Source organism: Cottoperca gobio, chromosome 23 (genome assembly GCF_900634415.1).
Source record: "Cottoperca gobio chromosome 23, fCotGob3.1, whole genome shotgun sequence".
NCBI lineage: Eukaryota > Metazoa > Chordata > Actinopteri > Perciformes > Bovichtidae > Cottoperca > Cottoperca gobio.
Genome location: NC_041377.1, coordinates 5,095,072 through 5,115,000, shown reverse-complemented (window position 1 = coordinate 5,115,000; position 19,929 = coordinate 5,095,072). Strand labels below are relative to the sequence as shown.

The 19,929-nt window shown below is 41.8% G+C and overlaps 1 protein-coding gene across 1 annotated transcript in view; it reads left to right on the top strand.

Moving 5' to 3' along the window:
* exoc4 (exocyst complex component 4) overlaps window positions 1–19,929 on the top strand; it is a 102,548-nt gene that overhangs the window by 19,752 nt on the left and 62,867 nt on the right. The window contains exons 9-11 of the mRNA XM_029462154.1: window positions 5,203–5,348; window positions 5,610–5,698; window positions 17,600–17,696. Coding sequence (XP_029318014.1) covers window positions 5,203–5,348; window positions 5,610–5,698; window positions 17,600–17,696 — 332 coding nt within the window. The remainder of the gene's footprint in view (window positions 1–5,202; window positions 5,349–5,609; window positions 5,699–17,599; window positions 17,697–19,929) is intronic.

The window sequence follows — 19,929 nt, the reverse complement described above, 5'->3', positions numbered from 1 at the left end:
AGGAAAAAGAAAGAAAAAAAATCTCACATTGAATTGTTGTATCCATAGAAACGCCATTCAACATTTCAAACCCATCTATTATTTCTATTCCCTTTTGTTTTAAACTATAAATACACACAGAATTCTTTTCACATCAAAACACATAGTGGGGACGCAGCAAGGACACAGAGAGAAATAAAATGGGTTTCAGTAAACACCCAGGCACATTTTCTTTTCCTCCGTCAACAAGATAGCCTTCAAAAGATTGACTAGATGCGTTACACTCCAGGTGGGAACCCCTACTGGTTAGCGGTACTGCAGTACTGTGGGAGTAGTTGTGGCTTGAGCTCTGTCAGAACTTGTGAAGGTTATTGAAGTTTCTTGAACACAATCAATACAGGGTGTGTAAAGAACACTTTCTTTGACGGCCAAGGACACTTTGGGCTTTAACTTCAAGCTAGCAGCGAGGGAGATCAGTCAATATGTTTTGTGACAAGACACCAGCCAAGGGATTAAATGGGAAAACAGCCGATTTCAATAAAGCCCCGAGAACGGAACAAAGTGTTGAGATCGTTCTCTCGTCTGCTTTTTAAGAAGACTTAATAAGAAGGAGAGGTCGGAAAGGAAAGAGAAAATGAAGTGATATTTATTTCTTCAATTGTAGCCGATTGACTGCCAAGTTCATCGAGTGAGAAGTGCTTACCTGCACAGCGTTGAGGGATGCTCTCTTAATTGCGCTGATTTGTTGGGTGTTAGGGCTCTAATGGACAGAATGGAGAATTAGTATACAATCTCCGAGCACAAAGGGTGACATCAGGACATTTTGGTTTTTACAAAGGCACACTTTGATTAAGCTTTTCTCCTTTATTTTTAATAGACTTTAGTTAACTTACATTTGGGAGCCACGCCATGTGGATAGGTTGGTTGGTTGGTTGATAGAATTATATAATAGTTGAAATCCTCATCTTTGGCAGGGGAGCTCTGCCCCTCTTACACACATACACCCGAACGCGCACGCATACATGTACGTTTATGTGAACTTTTGAGCTTAGTCACAGTATCTGGTGTGAAGCGCCATTTGCCTGGAGTCTCTACATCTGTACACAGCACCCCCTGATTTTCCTCCACTGTTTCACAGATTCACTCATAAATATTGATTTTCTTTTAAAGGGAATTCAGGCAGTTAATTCCCTGCTTTCCTGTCTGTCCATCAACTGTCCGTAACCTTTTAATGGAAGTTACAGTGGAAGTTCACCGCACTAATGTAGCATGGAGACTTTTGGCTTCATTGAAGAAGTTACTAAGAAGATGCTTTTGATGTTTAAATGCCAGATTGTTTTGACCTGAACTCTTCAAATAATGATGGAAATGTGGAAAGAGACATTACTTACATGTACTACCATTTGTCTTCCTCAAATAGCAGAGCCAGTTACGACAGATACTATCAACGCTTTAAGCTTTTGCTAAATTAGATATGGCTCTCTTTTCAAACCGGGCCGCTGGGGCCATCGCTAATTAATATTGTAGACACACGAATGTTTTATTTTGGTCACTTACAGATCTTTGCTGCTTTACTTCCTGCTCTGGCTGCAGTCCCTGAGAGAACTCTTTGTTTTGTCTTTGCCTTTTATGTCCCCATTGTCTCCTAATTACAGTTTTGCTCATGTCTGATTTCTTCTTTTGGTCACTCATATCTTTGCAACAGAATTCTCTCTGTACTTTTGCCTTTTCTTGTAATCCAATCCGATTATTTTGTGTTTTCCTCATTTTTGTAATTGTGCCCTCACGTATGAGCTGTGCGGTCACACGCAGGTGACAGTAATAGGATCTAGGGCTCTTTTTTTTTTTTGCACGAGTAATAGAAATATTTTAATGAGATTTTATATACTATATAAGAAATTGTCCTCTGGAAGCAAGTAGAGTACATGCGGGTCATATGAGTCGAATGAGCCGCTACATTGTTTTATTATTGAATAGCAGACAAGCAGCAGCTCTTCCATAGACGGGAAGGATAACTTCTGTATCGAACAAAACGAGTATCTTATTATTTTATCAGACGTAATTATGTTGCAGCAAGAGAAAAGCCTCTGGAATAAAGTTATTATATAAATGCAGTTACAGCACATTATTACATTACATTGAACTTTACTGGTTGGAGACTATAGCCACCAACATTTTTTTTTTATGGTGCAACATTTAGTAGCCTCCTGAGATTAATGTAGTTATCATCCTCAAGTTCAGAGTTGAAAAGGGATTGTAGCTTTGCATGCAAGATTCTCTGCTATATGTGGAACATTTAATGCGAGGCAACTACGCTGTGCTTTGTTTGCATTGAACGTGTGCTTGGGAGGAGGAGGATTTTAGCTTACTTGTAACATTTGTGGAGTTTGCTATTATTAGGTCTCTTGGCATGTATAAGATTAGAGGAGTTGACAGGTGGTGGAGATGACGTTGACTCACCAGAGTGCTCATACTACCACTTAAAGATAATTTATTAAGTGACTTCAATTGGAGATGTTGCCGTGGTGCATTTGTAATTGTAAAACTTTGTCGCTTCTCAAAAGAAAACTTACCTTGACAAGCGAGGATGAAGTCTTGAGTTGCCGCTCTGTTCTTCGTGATGATTAGTTTGCACAATGAGATTGAGATGTTTGTAGTCACTGTCATCCAATCGCAACAAGTTTGACTTTGCAACAAAGTAACCTTTTTTAGAGCGCTCGTTATCGAGGCAGCTTTGTAGATTTGAGGTTTTGTTAACAAAAACTTTCCCTCGGAGATCCTTATTAAGCAGAGGTGGGGAAACTAACCCTCTTTTTTTAACATCACTTCGAGGTGTTAAATCAGCAACAACTGGTTATTTAAGTTCTCCCTTTGTTTTTCCTCTTCTTCCTTTGCGTTCACATTTTCTATTTAGCATTCTGTACAGTGTTCATTCTCCTATAATCCTTTGCTCTTTCTATTCTCCACAACTCCACCTTTATCTTTCCTTCTGTGTTACTTTCTGCCTGCCATCCCTCTCTTTCGCTATCTTTCTCTCTGTCCTAGCAGTCCAGTTAATTGCCTCCAAAGTTCACTCTGTCTCTGGGCTAATGCAATTTAAGTAGGGTCGGAGCCCCTTCATCAGCCCAGCGCTGGCATTTCATTAAGTCTGCTTGGGCGTTCGCTTGCAAGCAAGTGGGGGTTTCGCGCCATCCGCTCATCATTAGTAATTAATACACTGATAGGATTAGCTTCAGCATGAGGCTAGTGACAAGTGGAGGCCCTGGTGTTGCCAGTTGTGTGATATGGCCTCCAGCGCTGCCTGTGATGTGTGGAAGTTAGTCGGAGAGTAATTGCATGTTTGGTGGAAGATTGTGTGTGTTGAACATCTGTATTTACAAGATTGCATATGTGTAAACAGTTGCTATGACACCAGACTTTTAACTTTCCATCAAAACCATTTAAAGTTATATAAAAAGTGCACGTTTCATCACAGTAATCCATTAAAACCTCTAAATGCGCATTTTAAAACAAAAAAGCTTATGCATTCCTTTTTTTAATTAGCTGTGCACTTGCATGTATGTTCATGCACTTAAATGAACATGGATGCTAGCATGTGAAGGCTTTCCCATGCATGGCGGGGGGGGAAGCTCTCCCCAGCGTTAATTACATCATTTTGGTCGGGATGGATCTCCATCTGCTTGGCCATTACTCCTGTCCCATTCTGGGCTGACCCACACTGCGCCTCCGAATTAGACACACACAGGCTAAATGGCCCCGCTAAATTATGAAGCTATTAGATATGGAAGGCTATTTTAGAGCATACGTATTCACACAGAGAGAGGAACGAAGGAGGGCGAGAGAGAAAGGGGACGATGAACTGAGGTAGACGGAGCAACAGAGAGAAAATAGAATTGTAAGAAATGAGAGATAAAGCACTAAGAGATTTTGAAAAATGAGATCCAATGAAAGCAACAGAGGGAATGTGAAGATAGAATGATAGAGTAGAGGAAGTTAACTTTCTCTGCCTGGCCACGGTTTCAATCTGCTTGTCCTCAGCTATTGTTAGAAATTGATAAGATTTTTATGAAGCATAAGACGTTGATGGATTCCACCATGGATCATGCAGACAGATCAGGGAAATGGTCGACAAGAATTTTTACGCCGCTCATCAAAAGGCCCTTTTTTCTATCTGAAAGTTGGATTTTCTTTTGTTTCTCAAAAGGCTTTGTAGACACTGTGTTGCCATTAGTTGTGATACTACGAGCCACGCTAAATACAAAACCTGCTGCTACGGATGTCCATACATTACCTGCTAGATATGCATCTCTGCTGAACAATGCATTTTTCTATTGCAATTTTACATTGAATGTGATATGAAAAGAAAGAATAGTTCAGCGGAAGTAATCGTGGAACAATACAACACAATTGAAGGGCAACTGAATGCTTGTGTCACCAACGTGTCACAAGAACTGTTTCAATAAGTCGATGATCCAAACATTTAAATCAAATGCAGCGCATGAAAGATGCACGTTTTTACAATCACACGCAGGAATGAGTTAAGCTATGCTTTGTAGTGAGCTAAAGATGGAGCATGATCTGATGGTAAATGTGGGTATTTCTTTTATTTTTACCTCCTAGAAGTAAACCTGCTCTTCAAAGGCCTGGTTAAAGAATGAACTCATGAATACGTTGATAAGTGAACAGAGCAGGCAGGGTGAGCTTACAGGATGTGATCGTTAATGGGAGCTTTAGAGTCATTAATAAGCTCGAGTACTCCATGTTCCATTATCTAAGGTGTAAGCATATGAATGTGATAAATTAGGGACTAGCATTAAAGTAGCTCCAGTGAATGACTTTACACAGTTTTTAACTGTTGGATCGATGCTTTGTAGTATGTTATGATTTGCTTTGAAACATCACATCGTTAGACCTATTATTTTTTTTGTAGTATTTCATTAGACATCTCGGCCGTGACTCATCCAACCAACATGGAGGTGCTAGATATTAATTTGTAACAAAATGAGTAATTATACATTCTTTTTATATCATCTAAAAACGTTCTTCTTTTCCTCTTCAAGTTGTTGCCAGGAAACAACAGTCGTTTAAAATGTCTGGCACAAAAGCCCTCATGGAAAGATGGAACCCTCCCATGTGACCTGGCTGAAGGACAATAAAAACAGTGCTGATGAGCTTCTTATCCTGCTGTTTAACTTTTGACCTGGGGCTCTGTCTGTTGTTTAGGTTCTGCTCATGGAGTATCTGGACGTGAAGAACAGCCGCAGTGCCACAGAACCATCAGCTCAGCTCTCCTATGCCAGCACTGGCAGTGAGTTTGCTGCTTTTTTTTCCAAGAAGAAACCACAGCGTGCCAAGCAGTCGCTCTTCAAGTAAGAATCGCATCCTTTGCTCTTTGCATTCTGCTAGACCAAATCTAAGAAAAATAAGAGAGTAAATAACCCTGCATGTAAGTGTAGTCTAAGATTGAAACGGCTCAAAAGACCAACAGTAGGTTGCTTAAGGGTTACTTACATATACGTGACTTGACTTTGGTCCGTTTAACATCTTCGCCTCAAGGCCATTGCACATTGTTATTTTTTTGGTCTTGTTTCCTATTACATTGTGTGTTGTGCCTTTTGTGTGTTTTGTAGGTTTGAATCATCTTCCCATGCCATCAGCATGAGTGCCTACTTGAGAGAGCAGAGGCGAGAACTCTACAGCAAAAGTGGAGAATTACAAGGTGAGGGCGCGGGGGGGGGGCGACGAAACTGAGAAATGGAGGGTAGAGAGAGAGACTAAGGGGGTGCAGAAGACTCCCGAACAGTTGGATTGAAGAAGTGAAGATGGGTGGAAAGAGAGATAATGGAGCAGAAGGTGTGAAATGTATTGACAGAAGAGTGATAAAAAGGAAAGGAAAAATCTGACAGAGAAGGAAGAATAAATTGGGCAGGGTTTATGGTGTGTGTTGGATAAAGCAGGAGAGGAAAAGAGCAGCTGGAATACAGATCGAAGGTTGAGGTCGGGTGGAAGGATGAAAAAAAGGGAGGGTGTGAAGGCGGTTAGAGGTGTTTGGGTTGAGAAAGAAAAAAAGATCTGAGGAGAAAAAATGGAGATCTTCAAGCTTACTGAACAGACAGAAATAATGTGTGAATGCAGATGAGTAAGAGATTGGGAAAATATGGCAAACAGGTGGTTGTCTTAACAGGATGGAGATGGAGATGGAGATGGACTGTGGAAGGATCCAGCCAGAGAGTGATGGAGGGATTTGGGGGAGAGGTGGAATGAGAGTATGAGGGAGCAGTATAACAAAAGGTGGAGATAGGAACGGCATGTTGCAGGTCAAGAAATCCACTCAGGGAAAGAAAGGCAGACAACAGGATTGTGGAGAGGAAAACTGCGATAGAGATAAAGATTGACGAGAGGCAGAGAGCAGGGTGACTTTGCACAATCCGCCTACAGGGAGAGGCCTAGAAAGCCTCTCACACACACACACACACACACACACACACACACAACACACACACACACACAACACACACACCGAGAGTGAGCTGCACAGTCAGACCCGAGAGAGTCTATGCTGTTCTACTTCTTCTGTTTCTCTCTCTCTCTCTGTTTCTCTGCCTATGACCTTGAGGTTTCAATCAGCAGTGCCTGACAGCGCTGTTTGTCTGCTACTATTCCTGTTTTCCCACCAAGCTCCTCATTGACATTGTTTGGATAGAAAGGAAAAGGTAGGAGATGGAATAAGACGATAACAGTAAAGTACTTTTAGTCCAAATACGACTCCATAAAATCATCCTTTGACAATATCTGCAGAACTAGTGATGATTATTTAGGGTAATTAATGCAGTATTAATTAAGATTGGTATTTACCTTACAAAATAAGCAGAGGACTGTCTTGACTAACATTTCGAGAAGACATTTCAATACTGACTGGAGTTCTCTCGTACAGTAGCTTGTTTTTAAATGTATGCAACATGTACTGCCGTGGCTCCCCCGGCACAAAAGGAACAGCATTGATTAACTGTGGATAAAGGAAAACCCCAAATGGCCTTCAACTAACGGCTCACTTTTTTTCTTCTTCCTCCATCTGTCGGCGTCTTAGAAAGAAAAGGGGAAAAAACTCTTTTTTTTGACTGGCTGAATGCCTCGGAGCGTTTATAAGAAGATGAGATTTCTCTGGGCTTTCATTTCACCTGTCACAATGCGTAGCACCGGCCACGAGCCGAGGCCAGGGCCTGAATGGCTGCAAAGAGATTGAAGGAGTAAGAAATAATTTAGAAAGTGAAATAAGTCGACTGTGATGGAGGGAGGGGGACGATGGATGGAGGGATGAGGGAGGGAGAGAAAGGTTAAAAGTCATTGTTTTCATCAGGGTCCAGCGAAGAAGCCATTAAGAGATTTCTGAAGGAAGAAATTAGAAAAATATTTATTGAGACGGTGTGGAAAGGGACTTTTTCTCTCTCTCTTCAAATTAAACTTACTGTAGGGAGGGAGGGAGAGGGAAAGAGTTAGGAACGAGAGATTGAGTTGATGAGTTCTTCTGGCTGTGGGATTACTCCACACTTAAAGCTTAGTCATGTGTGTCTCTTAGTCTCTCTACTTTGAGTTTCCTACACTCTGTTTTTTCTCAACGGTCTGCTTCAAGTCAATAAAGTTATTAACTCAGATTCGTACCAACACAGCCTTGGAAATAACAGTTTGATTGCTCGTTTTCTATCCAGCTATGCACCGCTTAGAACGGTCATGCACTCAAAAATAAAAGTCAGAACTACAGATGCTACCTCAGTTTCGCAGATTTCTTTCTCTCTCTGAATAATACTACACACTGCTATAAGATATATCTTCATGTCTGACAGGTTGCCATATGTCGTGTCTTTGTTCAGTTTCCCAGTTTTTTAAGTAAGAGTCAGAGCGGCAGCGGTTGTATAGACTGTGCAATGATATTGTAACCGTAGCATATCTCTAATGGGTTTGAAATTAATCTGTAATATCTGTAATTTTCGTCTCCTGAGTGTTGTAAGGAATCACCATATATCATTACACACATGCAGACGGCGACACGGGGGCATATTCACATGCCTCACATACACACGCAAACACACAGGGGGACTTAATTGCTTGCCTTCTCCATTGGAGCACGTCTCGTACGCTTCAATTAATCCAATGCTTCATGTAAAGACTTTATTACAGCTCCATATGTAGCCACATCTGGAATATGTGTTGTGAACGTATGCAGTGAGGCGGCCAGCTAGAGCATGTATATGGTGTTCATATTTACAGCAGATCCTCAGCGTTCTGTCTGTCTCAATGCGTGTTTGTGGGTGTGTTTGTATAAACCACTACTTCAGAATCACAGAACCCCATCCAGATTCAATCACAATTCCTATGAATATATTATGAAAATAACAATTTTCCAGCTCTAGATGTGTTACCATGCCCCCATATTCCTCCGCATGTCTCCCAACCACGAGACTTTCACATCCCCGCCCCCTGCTTTTTTTTTTTATCGTTTCTCTATCGTGTGTGTAGGCAGCGGATGGCTCAGAATACCCCAGTGGTCAGCTGGGAGGTGAAGTGTGAATACTCCTCAATAACCACTGCAGTCTTGCACCATGCCGAGTTAGTTCAGCCCTTTTTTTATATTTTATTTCTCTTCGTGTCACGGCCGTTCATTGTGCTTCATGCGATATTGCCTTGCCCCGGGGCACGTTTTGAAGTGACACCCCCTCCATGTGACAGCCGTATACAAAGCCTGCATATCACCACACGGTTGGCCCTGATATGCACGTAAACAAACACACACACACACACACACTTTAGACTACCCTTTCCCTGCAGGCACGTAGATATATTCCCATTCCCCAACTCTCTCCCACCTCTAACCTCCCTCCACTTCTAAGATGTATTCATAATCAACTCTGTTCCAAATCTATTTCACGCATTCCCTGTTTTTCTTTTGATATTCAAATAGACTTGTTTTCACGGTGTCCAGTGAACAAAAACGTCTGGCTGAGCCCACTACGCAAGCAATAGAGTTACAAAAAGCCTCCTTTCTGCCCACACCTTTTATACCTAAAGAGGAAAAAAAGCCTGTGCTTTGTTAGCTTCTTGTTTATGTATAATAGCGTCATGAGAGCAGGAGGAGGAGGAGGAGAGTGGCTGCTGAGGGCGACCAGAAGTGGTGTTCCTTGTCATGCTGATTCGTACACCGCATTGGGGAGGGGAGGGAGAAGAGGTGCAAATGGAAAAAATGTCTAGTAGGAGACACGGGTGGAGGTGATGGTGGGTGGGATATCAGGGGTGGGGCTAGCAGATGTTGACAGCCACGTGTTCAGAGGCGTGTGTTCCTGCCATCTGACGTCTGATGTTTTCCCTCTTTGGCCAAACTGGAGACGTGATTGCTGGGGGTGGAATGTTTTATGTTCACAGGAAAGACAGTTTGTGTAGTGGTTGTGTAATCAATTCTTGACTTCCGCTGACCCTGCTAATTATGTTTTATCATATTCATAAACGAGCCTGAGATGGAACCGAACTCTGTCGGTGAAAAAGTCAATAATTATTACAGGATTATGACGCTGGAATGCCTTCTTGCTTTCTTGCTCCGTCAAGATGATGTTTATGCTCATCATTCTTTTTCAGTTTGAACTTTTTCGTGCCCCTTTGCTACTTGGCGGCTGACATTTTCTTAGATACGTGTGTGGGTGTACGCTTAAGTGTCTTAACATGGAAGACTCAAAAACAGATCACAAGCAAATTAAATCCAGTCAAAGTAAGCAACGACTTGTTTGTTCATATGGACCCGCCATAACTAAAGATTTAAATACATCCAATATTTATAATATCACGGCTCTCAAAGAAAGACTGCATACAATGTTGACTAGAGCCTAGTTTCCCCCCAGTGTGCCTAGTTCTTGTGTATGAGCAGACATAATTTGACTTGTTGAATTTCTTTTTAAACTGATTTATAAACTGTACATCCTCAGGCCTTTCCAAACTCTAAATTACATCTTATGTGCTGTAAAATAAAAAATGATTTACCATTTTCAATAAACCTTATGTCCCCCAAAACGTTGTGCAACAGATTGAATTCAATAGGCAGAAATGATATAAAGGAGGTAATATAATATTACCTAATAATTCACAACCTTGTAATAAGCTTCTGAGAAACTTCTGAAGAATTGTCCCATTCTCAGAATAAAGGGAATTCAGGGATTAAACTTTAAAATAATTCTGTTTTTCATTGACTTGTTTTACAGCGAAGACTAAGACAATATTCTTCTCTGTGTGCATAATATCATCAGGTTCAACATTTCTGTTGGCCATTATTCCTAGTATAACATTCCCATTGACGCTTAGTGATGTAGAAAAGGCACATGTCACATGAATGACTGATGTGGGTGTGTGTGTGTGTGAACGCATAAAGTATGCATGCCAAGTTATGTCATTTATGACATGTCCGACACGCTGTAATTGAATGACACGTTGTAGCCGAGTCTATACTTGAGTGCTGTAACCTGCAGGAACGCCACTAGAAAATGACATGTTTCCCCTCTTGCTCAGGTGCCAGACCTTTTTATGAATCGCTTTGTTCCAGCAGCGACATAACTGTGTTTGTAGATACAAATGCAAGGTACTCTGTTACCTGACAGGCTATTACTGTGAAAAGCCTTTATTTGTGTTCAGCATGAAAGCAAATATGGAGCAGCTTTGCATATTGTGGAAAAACATGCACACATACGCACACCGCCGCAGATGTCCTAACTTTCAGTAGTTGTTTTGTACGTTAGCTCGGGCTCATCATGTTCAATTTGCTCGTACATAGATTTCGGCAAGGTTGATTGGTTAAAACATCAGAGAGATGCTTCCCCTCTCCTCCTCTCTTAAGACACACGCACACATAAATGCAGTGTTGGCTGCTCATCTGCTATGGGACCAGTGATTGAATTACAGCTCTGTGCTGAAATTAGAGTGGAACATGGAGACAGTGTGGAAAATACACTGTGGCTTGTAATAATGATATCAGGTTTTTACTGTATTGCGCCTCACCAAGCCCCCGGTTAGAACCCTGAAGGATAGAAGCATGATAATGGATAAGACATTGCAGGGCTGTTATTTAAAGACAGACATTAGAGTGGCCACCATTTGACTCACTGTTGTTACGCCATGTTTTTGTGGACCTATTTGAGCTGAGCATTTTATAGAATATTTAACAGAATTGTTGCTAGAACATTGCACTTTGCACCCTGTATTTCAGTTCATTTAGCAATTGTGGCTCTCCACTCCGAGACAAAATGTGAATCATAGATAATTATCCTAACACAAGCACGGCAACACCTGCTGGAATAACTTGGTACGAGCCCAGGAGCAAAAACTGGATGTCAACCAAAATGACTCCTGCATTGGCCAAAGCACTTCCACATTAGACACTGCATGCATGTCTCATTCGACTATTCCATCCGTGCAATGATGGCCTTAAAACTGAATTAGTGGAGAAAGTGGAAGAATAGCTACTACATGTTGCATTATGTAGAAGTTCAAATCAAAGATTGTATTTTGAAAGAAAAAAACGTGTCCACATAAAAACACTGCGAAAAAAAGAGTAATTTTCCACCACCTAACGCAACGCAGAGCGCATTATTGTCGGTGCTTTTTGTTGTGTAATAAATGGACTCCCCACCACCACATACATAATTTCAATGTAACTAGGAAGCTGATTCTCATTGCCAAACATCAGCTGCAAGCTACAGGGAAGCAAATGGTCACATAATCAAAATGTACACTTTTTAGTAAGAAACTCTTTATCTCACGAAGACCAAAGTCAGAGTTTGACATGACATCAAAGTTTAGACCCTGGCGAGTTAACGCACCGATAGGACTGATGTTACAAGCAGTGAGAATAGAAATGACGGAGGGGATGCGGGACAACAGAAGGAGAATAGAACAAGGTAGTAATAGTTTACACAGTGCAGACATTTAATCAGAGGGAGAGAGCTCGGTGTATTTTCCCAACCTGAGGCTAATTTTAATCAGCGCTGGTCTTGTCATTATTGGCGGCTTTAACTGTCACCTCTGTGTTTACTTTTAATCTCAGACCTGCTGATTGGAGAAGATGGAGGGATGAACAAATGAAAAAGGGAGGGGGTTGAGGGAAGGAAGGAAGGAAGGAAGGAAGAAGGGCATGTGGGACATGAGGTTGTAGAGACCTTGGCACCTGCAACGTAGCAGCTTCACTGGCAGCCAGACAGATAAACACTCACCTCTCGCTTACCCAGCATGCAACAGGTTCTTCCGATAAAAAGAAAAGGTGTGCAATGTGCTTTCTGATTCCCTGCTGGGTCCAATCAGAGATGTGATTAAACTTAGTTTAATGGCCGATTAGTTCTCCTGGTCTTTATCCACACACACACACACACACACACACACACACACACACACACACACACACACACACACACACACACACACACACACACACACACACACACACACACATACACTCACATGCATGTGCTCAATCACTCATACATAATTCGTTGTTATGGTTGACAGATTTAAGAGACCGTGGCAGTAAAGAGTTTTTTATCACCCTTGATGCTTAGAGTGAGAGCGGTGATGGTGGTTTACCTTTAGAATATAACACTAGCACTGTTGTAGGTGCAGTTACAAGAAACCTTATGTTTTTTTCAGAGCATATTTAATCACCTATGACTTATCTCTTTTAAAGATGATACTGGTGTGTTATAAAGTTTGTCTCAGCAGCGTCTGCTGTCTGTTTTATTCCTGGTGGTGTCTGAGATATAAGGGCTGGCGTGCTATTACTGCATTGCTCTAGGGATAGACATGTTGGTTCATTGGTTGGTTGATCCACTTCTTTGTCAGGACATTGTCTACGTATGTTATGTCCCGAGAAGAGAAGTTCTACTGACTGAAACTAAACTGTAATTGCTGAAGTTTGAAAGACAAACGACATACATTTCCAATTCAAAGGTTTTTCGCCCCCACAAAATGTCCATTTACTTAGGAAGAGTCTTCCTAATGTCTCGAGAGACGAGAGAGAGACATTCTACACAACTAAAACTCATTCTGCGACTGGAGTGCGCTGTTGTCATACCACCACTGGCAGATGTGCATTCATTAAACTCAAGACCTCGGAGACGCATTGTATGCCACACTGAGGCTTTTTAATAATTAATCCAACTCAATTTACACCTGAATTTATTTATACTATTATTTATTTATTCCGTTTATTCCCGGCTAAGGGGTGGATTTGGTCTCCTGGTTGGTGGAGCAGCAGATACCATCAAATTAATTTTAATAATAGAAGGCGCTCATTAAGACCCAATCAGACATGAAGACAGTCTGAGTGGAATGGGATGCCCGGAATTGACCAGAGAGTCATACATTATTGACACGGAAATCGTTCTTATTAGATCAGCAGGTTTGAACTCTGTGAGCCGACTGCCAGTCTGATTCTTTCACAAACATACACATTTAAATGTAGAACACAGAGCATATTACCTGAATTAATCACTCCCAAACTCATTTTCATAGCAGAACAGCTACAGACCAATGAGGCCATTGAGGTTGAAAATTGGATTATTCTCTATGTTGCTTTATGTTTGCACAATTTAGCACGGCACATTGCTGGCTCTGCACAGATTCCTCAATCAATGGAAGAGCACTGTCTTTTTATTTTATAGGCCAACGATTACTGTACATACTGTGGAGAGGTGCAGATATTGCAGAATCCTATATGTTACATTTAAACTTGGTATATTTTTTTTGTTTTAATCATTTTTGTTTTATTGTTTTGGGGAAAACAGCCAACACAACAAAATAAAAACACATGCCGTCATGCTCACAAAGTAAAGGCCCGAGGCTACTTTCACCGTGACGGGCTACAAAGACAGAAAAAGATACAAGATGATAAATAAATGGAACGTACTTCATGTGGAGTTACATTCAGGAAGGTGGGGTATTAAAGCATCGTTTTAATGTAGTCCATAAAGGATCAGTGAAGTTAAACTTTTGATCTTAAATTCTGCTTGTGCTGTCTTGAGCAGCAATTGTTTTCACTTTTGTGAGTTTACGTTGTGTGTGTGTGTGTGTGTGTGTGGGACATGATTGTGAGTCAATAACACCAATCACACACACACGCCACTCCCAATCAGAATCTAGCTAGAGCGATCACTGGAGACTTTGATCCTCTTGAGTTGACACAAACAAAGTCCCTTCTTGTCACACGGGCTATGGATGAGAGATTACAACTGTGATCACATGCATGCATGGCCATTGTATCCAGACATAAACCAACAACGTCTATACACATTTAGGATTTTTATGTCCTTTCATAGGACTGAATATTTGAAGGCCAGTAATACTTAATGTTCTGTACTCATAATGTATACGTAGTGTGTAAGGATGATCAGCTATAGTGGTATACGTGGTAATACAGGTACACGCATACACCCTCAAACAAGGAATTATGAGTATTTGGAATAACTTCTGTCCTTTTTTCCAAACCGGCACAGCAATTTAAATTGCGGACACAAAACCGATTTCAGACCACTTGTAAATTAGGGATTATGACTTTTCCCAGCTTGTCTGGATTTCCTCATCTCGCTCTCTCTGGCACACTCGCAGATGCATACAGAAACACTCTGGTCCCGGGAGACGTTGGAGTGTGTTAAAGAAGGCATCACACGTTTGTTCTCTCCCTGCCTAAATCTGGGCAGGGCCGGAATTCATCACAGGATCAAACCCGTTTCTCATCAAACCCAGGAAAGTGTAGCTAATGCAATTTCACTAAGTCACTGCCTGACTTGATTACATGTGGGCTGGAGAGCGCACGCTAAGGCACAGTGGGGGGCTGGATGAGTGTCACTGTGTGAGTGTGTGTGTCAGCATATAGTATCTGTGTGGTTTAGGTTGATCCATTTGTTTTAGGCTCTCTTGTCAGTACACCACTCACACATGTGTGTGCGCGCTTGTTGTGTGTTTAAAGCCATTGTGCCGTATGTGTATCTGTACCTGTCCGTTTGTACCCCTTAAATCCACGGAGGTTTTTATGGGTAGAAGCCGTGTGTCATGTCTGCTTAGGTGTGTGTGTTGCAGCCGGAGCAGTGGTCCTCGAGGGGGATTTCAGGCAGATTTGGCCAAATTAGAATGTGTCACTTCTTCCTTTTCAGCTTTCAGTTGCCGTCCCACTGAACACCACACTTCCACACACCCCTCCCACTAATCCTGGATCAGACCACACACCAAGGGACTGAAATGCACAGACACCCGTCCAAAGAACACCAACGAATACTCAAGCACACACACGCAAACTCACAAGCTCTCACAAACAAAATGACAATATAACACTTTATTCGGAGAGACTTCTGGCAGCAGTTTGGTGGCACCCTAACCTGCAACCGGAGCCACCCTGTCACGTCTAGACAACTCTGAAGTATCCCATGCATATTAATGCTGGCCTCTTTAATATTCATCAGTGCTATGCCCTGTTGGCAGCTGGTCCCAGACCCCACGGATCAATGAGGTCTCTTCCTCGCTCCTTTGTCTGACACAGATGCAGATGTTTAGAGCATGAAATTAAATTGGTCACTGTCATTGGGAATACATGCATGGTAGTCAATTTGGTGTGTGTGTGCGTGTAGTTGCCGCCGGTTAGACATAGCTCTTGGAGCAGACAGGTAACGCCAACTTCCCCAGAGTCTGTGACATGTTGATGTTATTCATTGGGAACTTGAGTGTTTGCAAGTTGATGACGAGAAAACAAAAGTTTAGCCAGCTCTTTCCACGTTGATAATCAGAGAGAGAGAGAGAGAGAGAGAGAGAGGAGGGGAGAGAGAGAGAGAGAGGGAGGATGAGCAGGAGAGTGCGTTGGCGGCAGCTTTGTTTAGGAGCCTGTAATTGAGTCTTAATTGAATTGGAACCAAAGGAAGGATGAATGGATAGAGAGATGGAGGAAGAGAGTTTGAGTGAATTGGACCTCATCCCCGTCTCCACTTAGCAATGCGCATGTGGGCTTACCATGCAGGCGAATTTCATGGCAACAGATCAGAATCAGAAACCCTTGATTTGAAAGTTTTGGATGGATTGAAAGCTTCCCTTGTCATTTTAATGAAAATAGGAAGCGTGTTGTCTCCCACACTTTTCAAATGAAACTTGTTCCATTAGAAATGTATTATGGAGCCTGGCACAGGGAACAATGGGTTGATATGCATTTGAATGCAAGGCTAGGCAGGCAGGGCAGGTAATGTGGAACAGGCTTTCGCACTATAGCGAAGTGTCTTTGTGTTGTATCACACAAGCTTTGCAAGGTCGTATTGGACATGGAAATGAAACAGCAGAGTAAGGCTTTGTGCCAAACTGAAATCTCACCATTGCAGAACACACACGCACACACACCCACACACCCACACACACCCTTACCCATTTCAAAACCCTATTAAAGCAGCATGGAGCCCCGTGTTGTTTGATTTCTGTCCTGTTTTTCCACTATGTACACCTGACATCACATCACACCTCATTTCAACTGAACACACTTTCAACAGGAAAGTGCAGTCAGCAAGTTGATGGTATTATTCTTAGAGTTCTAAGATAAAAGGTTCCCCCCCCCCCCCCCATACACAGAGCACAATTGTTAATGTATCAGACTCCCTTAGTTTTGAATTTAGAAGGTTATCTATTGCATTGTCTGTTTTTTTCCCAACCTCGTGGATGTGTTGTTACTGAGTGCTGTGGGACTTAACTATATACCTAAATCAAGAAATTCTAATGAATAACATTTTCTCCACTGCATAAAGGCAGTAATTCCACCTGCTGCTCTCCTTCCCTCATTATTATTCATCAACTTTACTTGTAACCACTGTATAAACATATACGTAAACATGTGCACGGGCAATCATGCATACTTTCTTTTTTGTTCAAGCATACACACACACACACACACACACACACACACACACACACACACACACACACACACACACACACACAAAGACAGAGACAGACAATCCTTTTCCTTTGCAGTTAGCTGTATTGACAACAAGCCGCAATTTCTCTTCCATCAATTATATTGATTTACTTCTGGATGAGTGGAGGTAATGAGCTTCGGTGTTCTTTCTCTCCCCTATGATCTGCCCTCTTCCCCTGTCTACAGCCCCCTCCCCTGTCTGAGCATGTTACATGGCAATGATTTTCTGATTAACCCCGTTAGCTGTGGGGTTCACCCGCACAGTGACGCAGGGGCATGGAGGAGGCATTTAGACTTGTGATGGAGAGCTGCACTGATTGAGTGATTTATTAGGCCTGAAGTTTTACTCCTGTACTGTTTGGATGTTTCAATATTTAAAAATGTTTTGGGAATAATTTAAGATTCAGAGAACATATATTGATTTTGAGGGTGCATCACTGCTACACGCCTCTTTCAGGGTCATCTACAGAGCAGCACTCTTGGGGTTGGTTGGGATTCGGTGTCTTGGTAAAGGACACAGCGTAGGTGATTGTTTGATCTTCAGAACCATCTGAATCTTCTAAATGTCATCCTATAAAGTATATGATTCCCACATACCGCTATGTCTAATTTGACATGTTTGATTGAGTCAAGTCTTGTCTCCAATGTTCCTAGGTGGTGCTGATGACAACTTGATTGAAGGGGGAGAAATGAAGTTTGTGTGTAAACCTGGAGCGAGGAACATCACTGTCATCTTCCAGCCTCTCCTCAGGTACGGCACCAAGTGATACACTAAACCTCCGGCCGAAAATGTATTTGAATGTGGTTTCAAGATGTGATTCTAGTGTATCGGGAATGTAATCAGCAACACAAAACAGCAAGGAGTCTATAGTTACTCATCTGCCATGAGGGATCGCCTACTGTAGGAGTAAGTGCTGGAATAGTGAATATAGGACTGAGACGAGGTAAATGAAGCGATAAGCAAATCATAATTTCAAACTAGCCGTTACTGTCCATTTCAAAGTCGAAGAAATGAATAGGGTGCCGGTACTGCAAGGCAATACGTCATGACAATCTGACCACCCAAGATGTAGTTATATTATCCCTTAAGTGTTATACTGGTATATCTTGTAGACAAACACATTACACTGCTCCTCTGGGCAAGCAAAACATTGGGACATGTGACATGATGTACGTTTCGCTAAAGGCGACTTAAATCGGATCAGATTAAAATACAGTTAATGAATGACAGAACCTGCCGTCTTTACTGGAACAATTTGGGCCGGATACCATTAGCTTTACGGGATACATGTGTGACACATATGCCACTAGTGTCATACTGGTCTGTCAGAGAGGGATGGCCAAGCCACTCAAGACATATGAAGGCTGGGACATGACTCAATACCAGTCAAATGTAAACTAATTATATTACACGGCCTCTTAGTGACCATCCATCGATTTCAACCTTTTATATTGTTTAGTCGGATATCGTAAATCAAACATGATGTAATATACTATACCTTCAGTTCCAAATGTTTTGCTGATACCATCCAAGAATTGGGATCGACTACCACCCTCGCTTTTGTTTCCCATTAAATTTGGGTATTGTGGAGGGTTGTCTTTGTGGTAATGTTCTGTACGTCTGGTAGTTTTCTATACAGCACTGTGGTCCCAGGCGAGTAGTGTAAATCTAATAGTGAAGCAATTTAATTGAATTGGCCTCCATGCAGTGATACATTACCTTCTAAGATCCATTATACAGAGATGTTTCCTGCTGCCACACTACGATGCTTGGCATACATTTCGACAATTTTGACATCATGGTGCATGGTTTTTATGCGTAGAGGAAAAATAAGTGTTCCTTCTTGGCAAACATTTTGTTTATCGCTTCGATTTGTATAAAGTTGCCAGTTGGCAGATGTTTTGACTGTAAAAGTAACTTGAATGATACAGCCAGTGGAGAGCTATAGCTTCACACAGGCCATCTGGGTAGTAACTTTATCATGAGGTAGCTTTACAGTTTGCCTCTACAAAGTCTAATCTTCTAGTCAGAGAATACAGGCAGACTTGAAGAAAAGCCAATCCAGACAGATGTTTGTTTAGAATGTGTTTAAGCATACTGGCAAAAAAAAAGAAGAAGCAGAAGATACATTTACCCTGACAACTAAACAGGAATCAGAGAAAATGAGCCAGTTCATTAAGCTTGATTGCACTTCATCTATGGGATCCATTTTGCTCTTCGTCACATCCCCACTAACCTAAGCTGTATTGTCAGTTGTCATGTTACCATTTGTTTGATTGATTGATGCTTTTTGACAGCAAAATAAGACGTCTGTTTGTATGCGTGTGCGTTGAAGGGTGCATGCATGTGTGTATGCATGCTTTAATGTCTCTCTTTGCAGATGGTTGCCTGTGTTTTTATCTTACTGATGCTTTGGCCCTGAATCTTTCTCTCAGTCCCTCTCTGACACACTTTCATTCTCTCTCTGACACACACACATGCTTACATTCAACACCTGTTCACTGTAGGTCTGGCCAAGCTTTTGTCTGAACAAATGACCAAAAATAAAACGGTGACTAGCTTTCTGCCTACCTTTCCCATGTCGTCTGTAATGGTTCATATCAATCACACCAAACTGCTTTGCACACAGGGCCCTTTCGTTTCTCTCTCCCACCCTCTGACTTGCCCTCTCCAGACTTGTAGTGCCAATGAAGCGCTGTTTCTTGCAGATGGTTTTCTAATGGCAGAGCTCTGGCACTCCGCTGATGGATCACTACACTTCCTGCAGCCAGCCATGCAACTCATGGCAGCTTTAATGACAGAAGCAGTTGGGGGTTGCGTTTGTGGCAATGTGGGGGCATACGAGACAATTTGTTTTCGTCTTTGATTGCAAATGTTTTTTGTGTATTGTGGTATGTTTCTATTTCTCCTACTAAATCAAGTATACTATATATTTTTATCGTCTTTATCTCCGGGCATGGGACAAAAAAGAACCCATTTAATT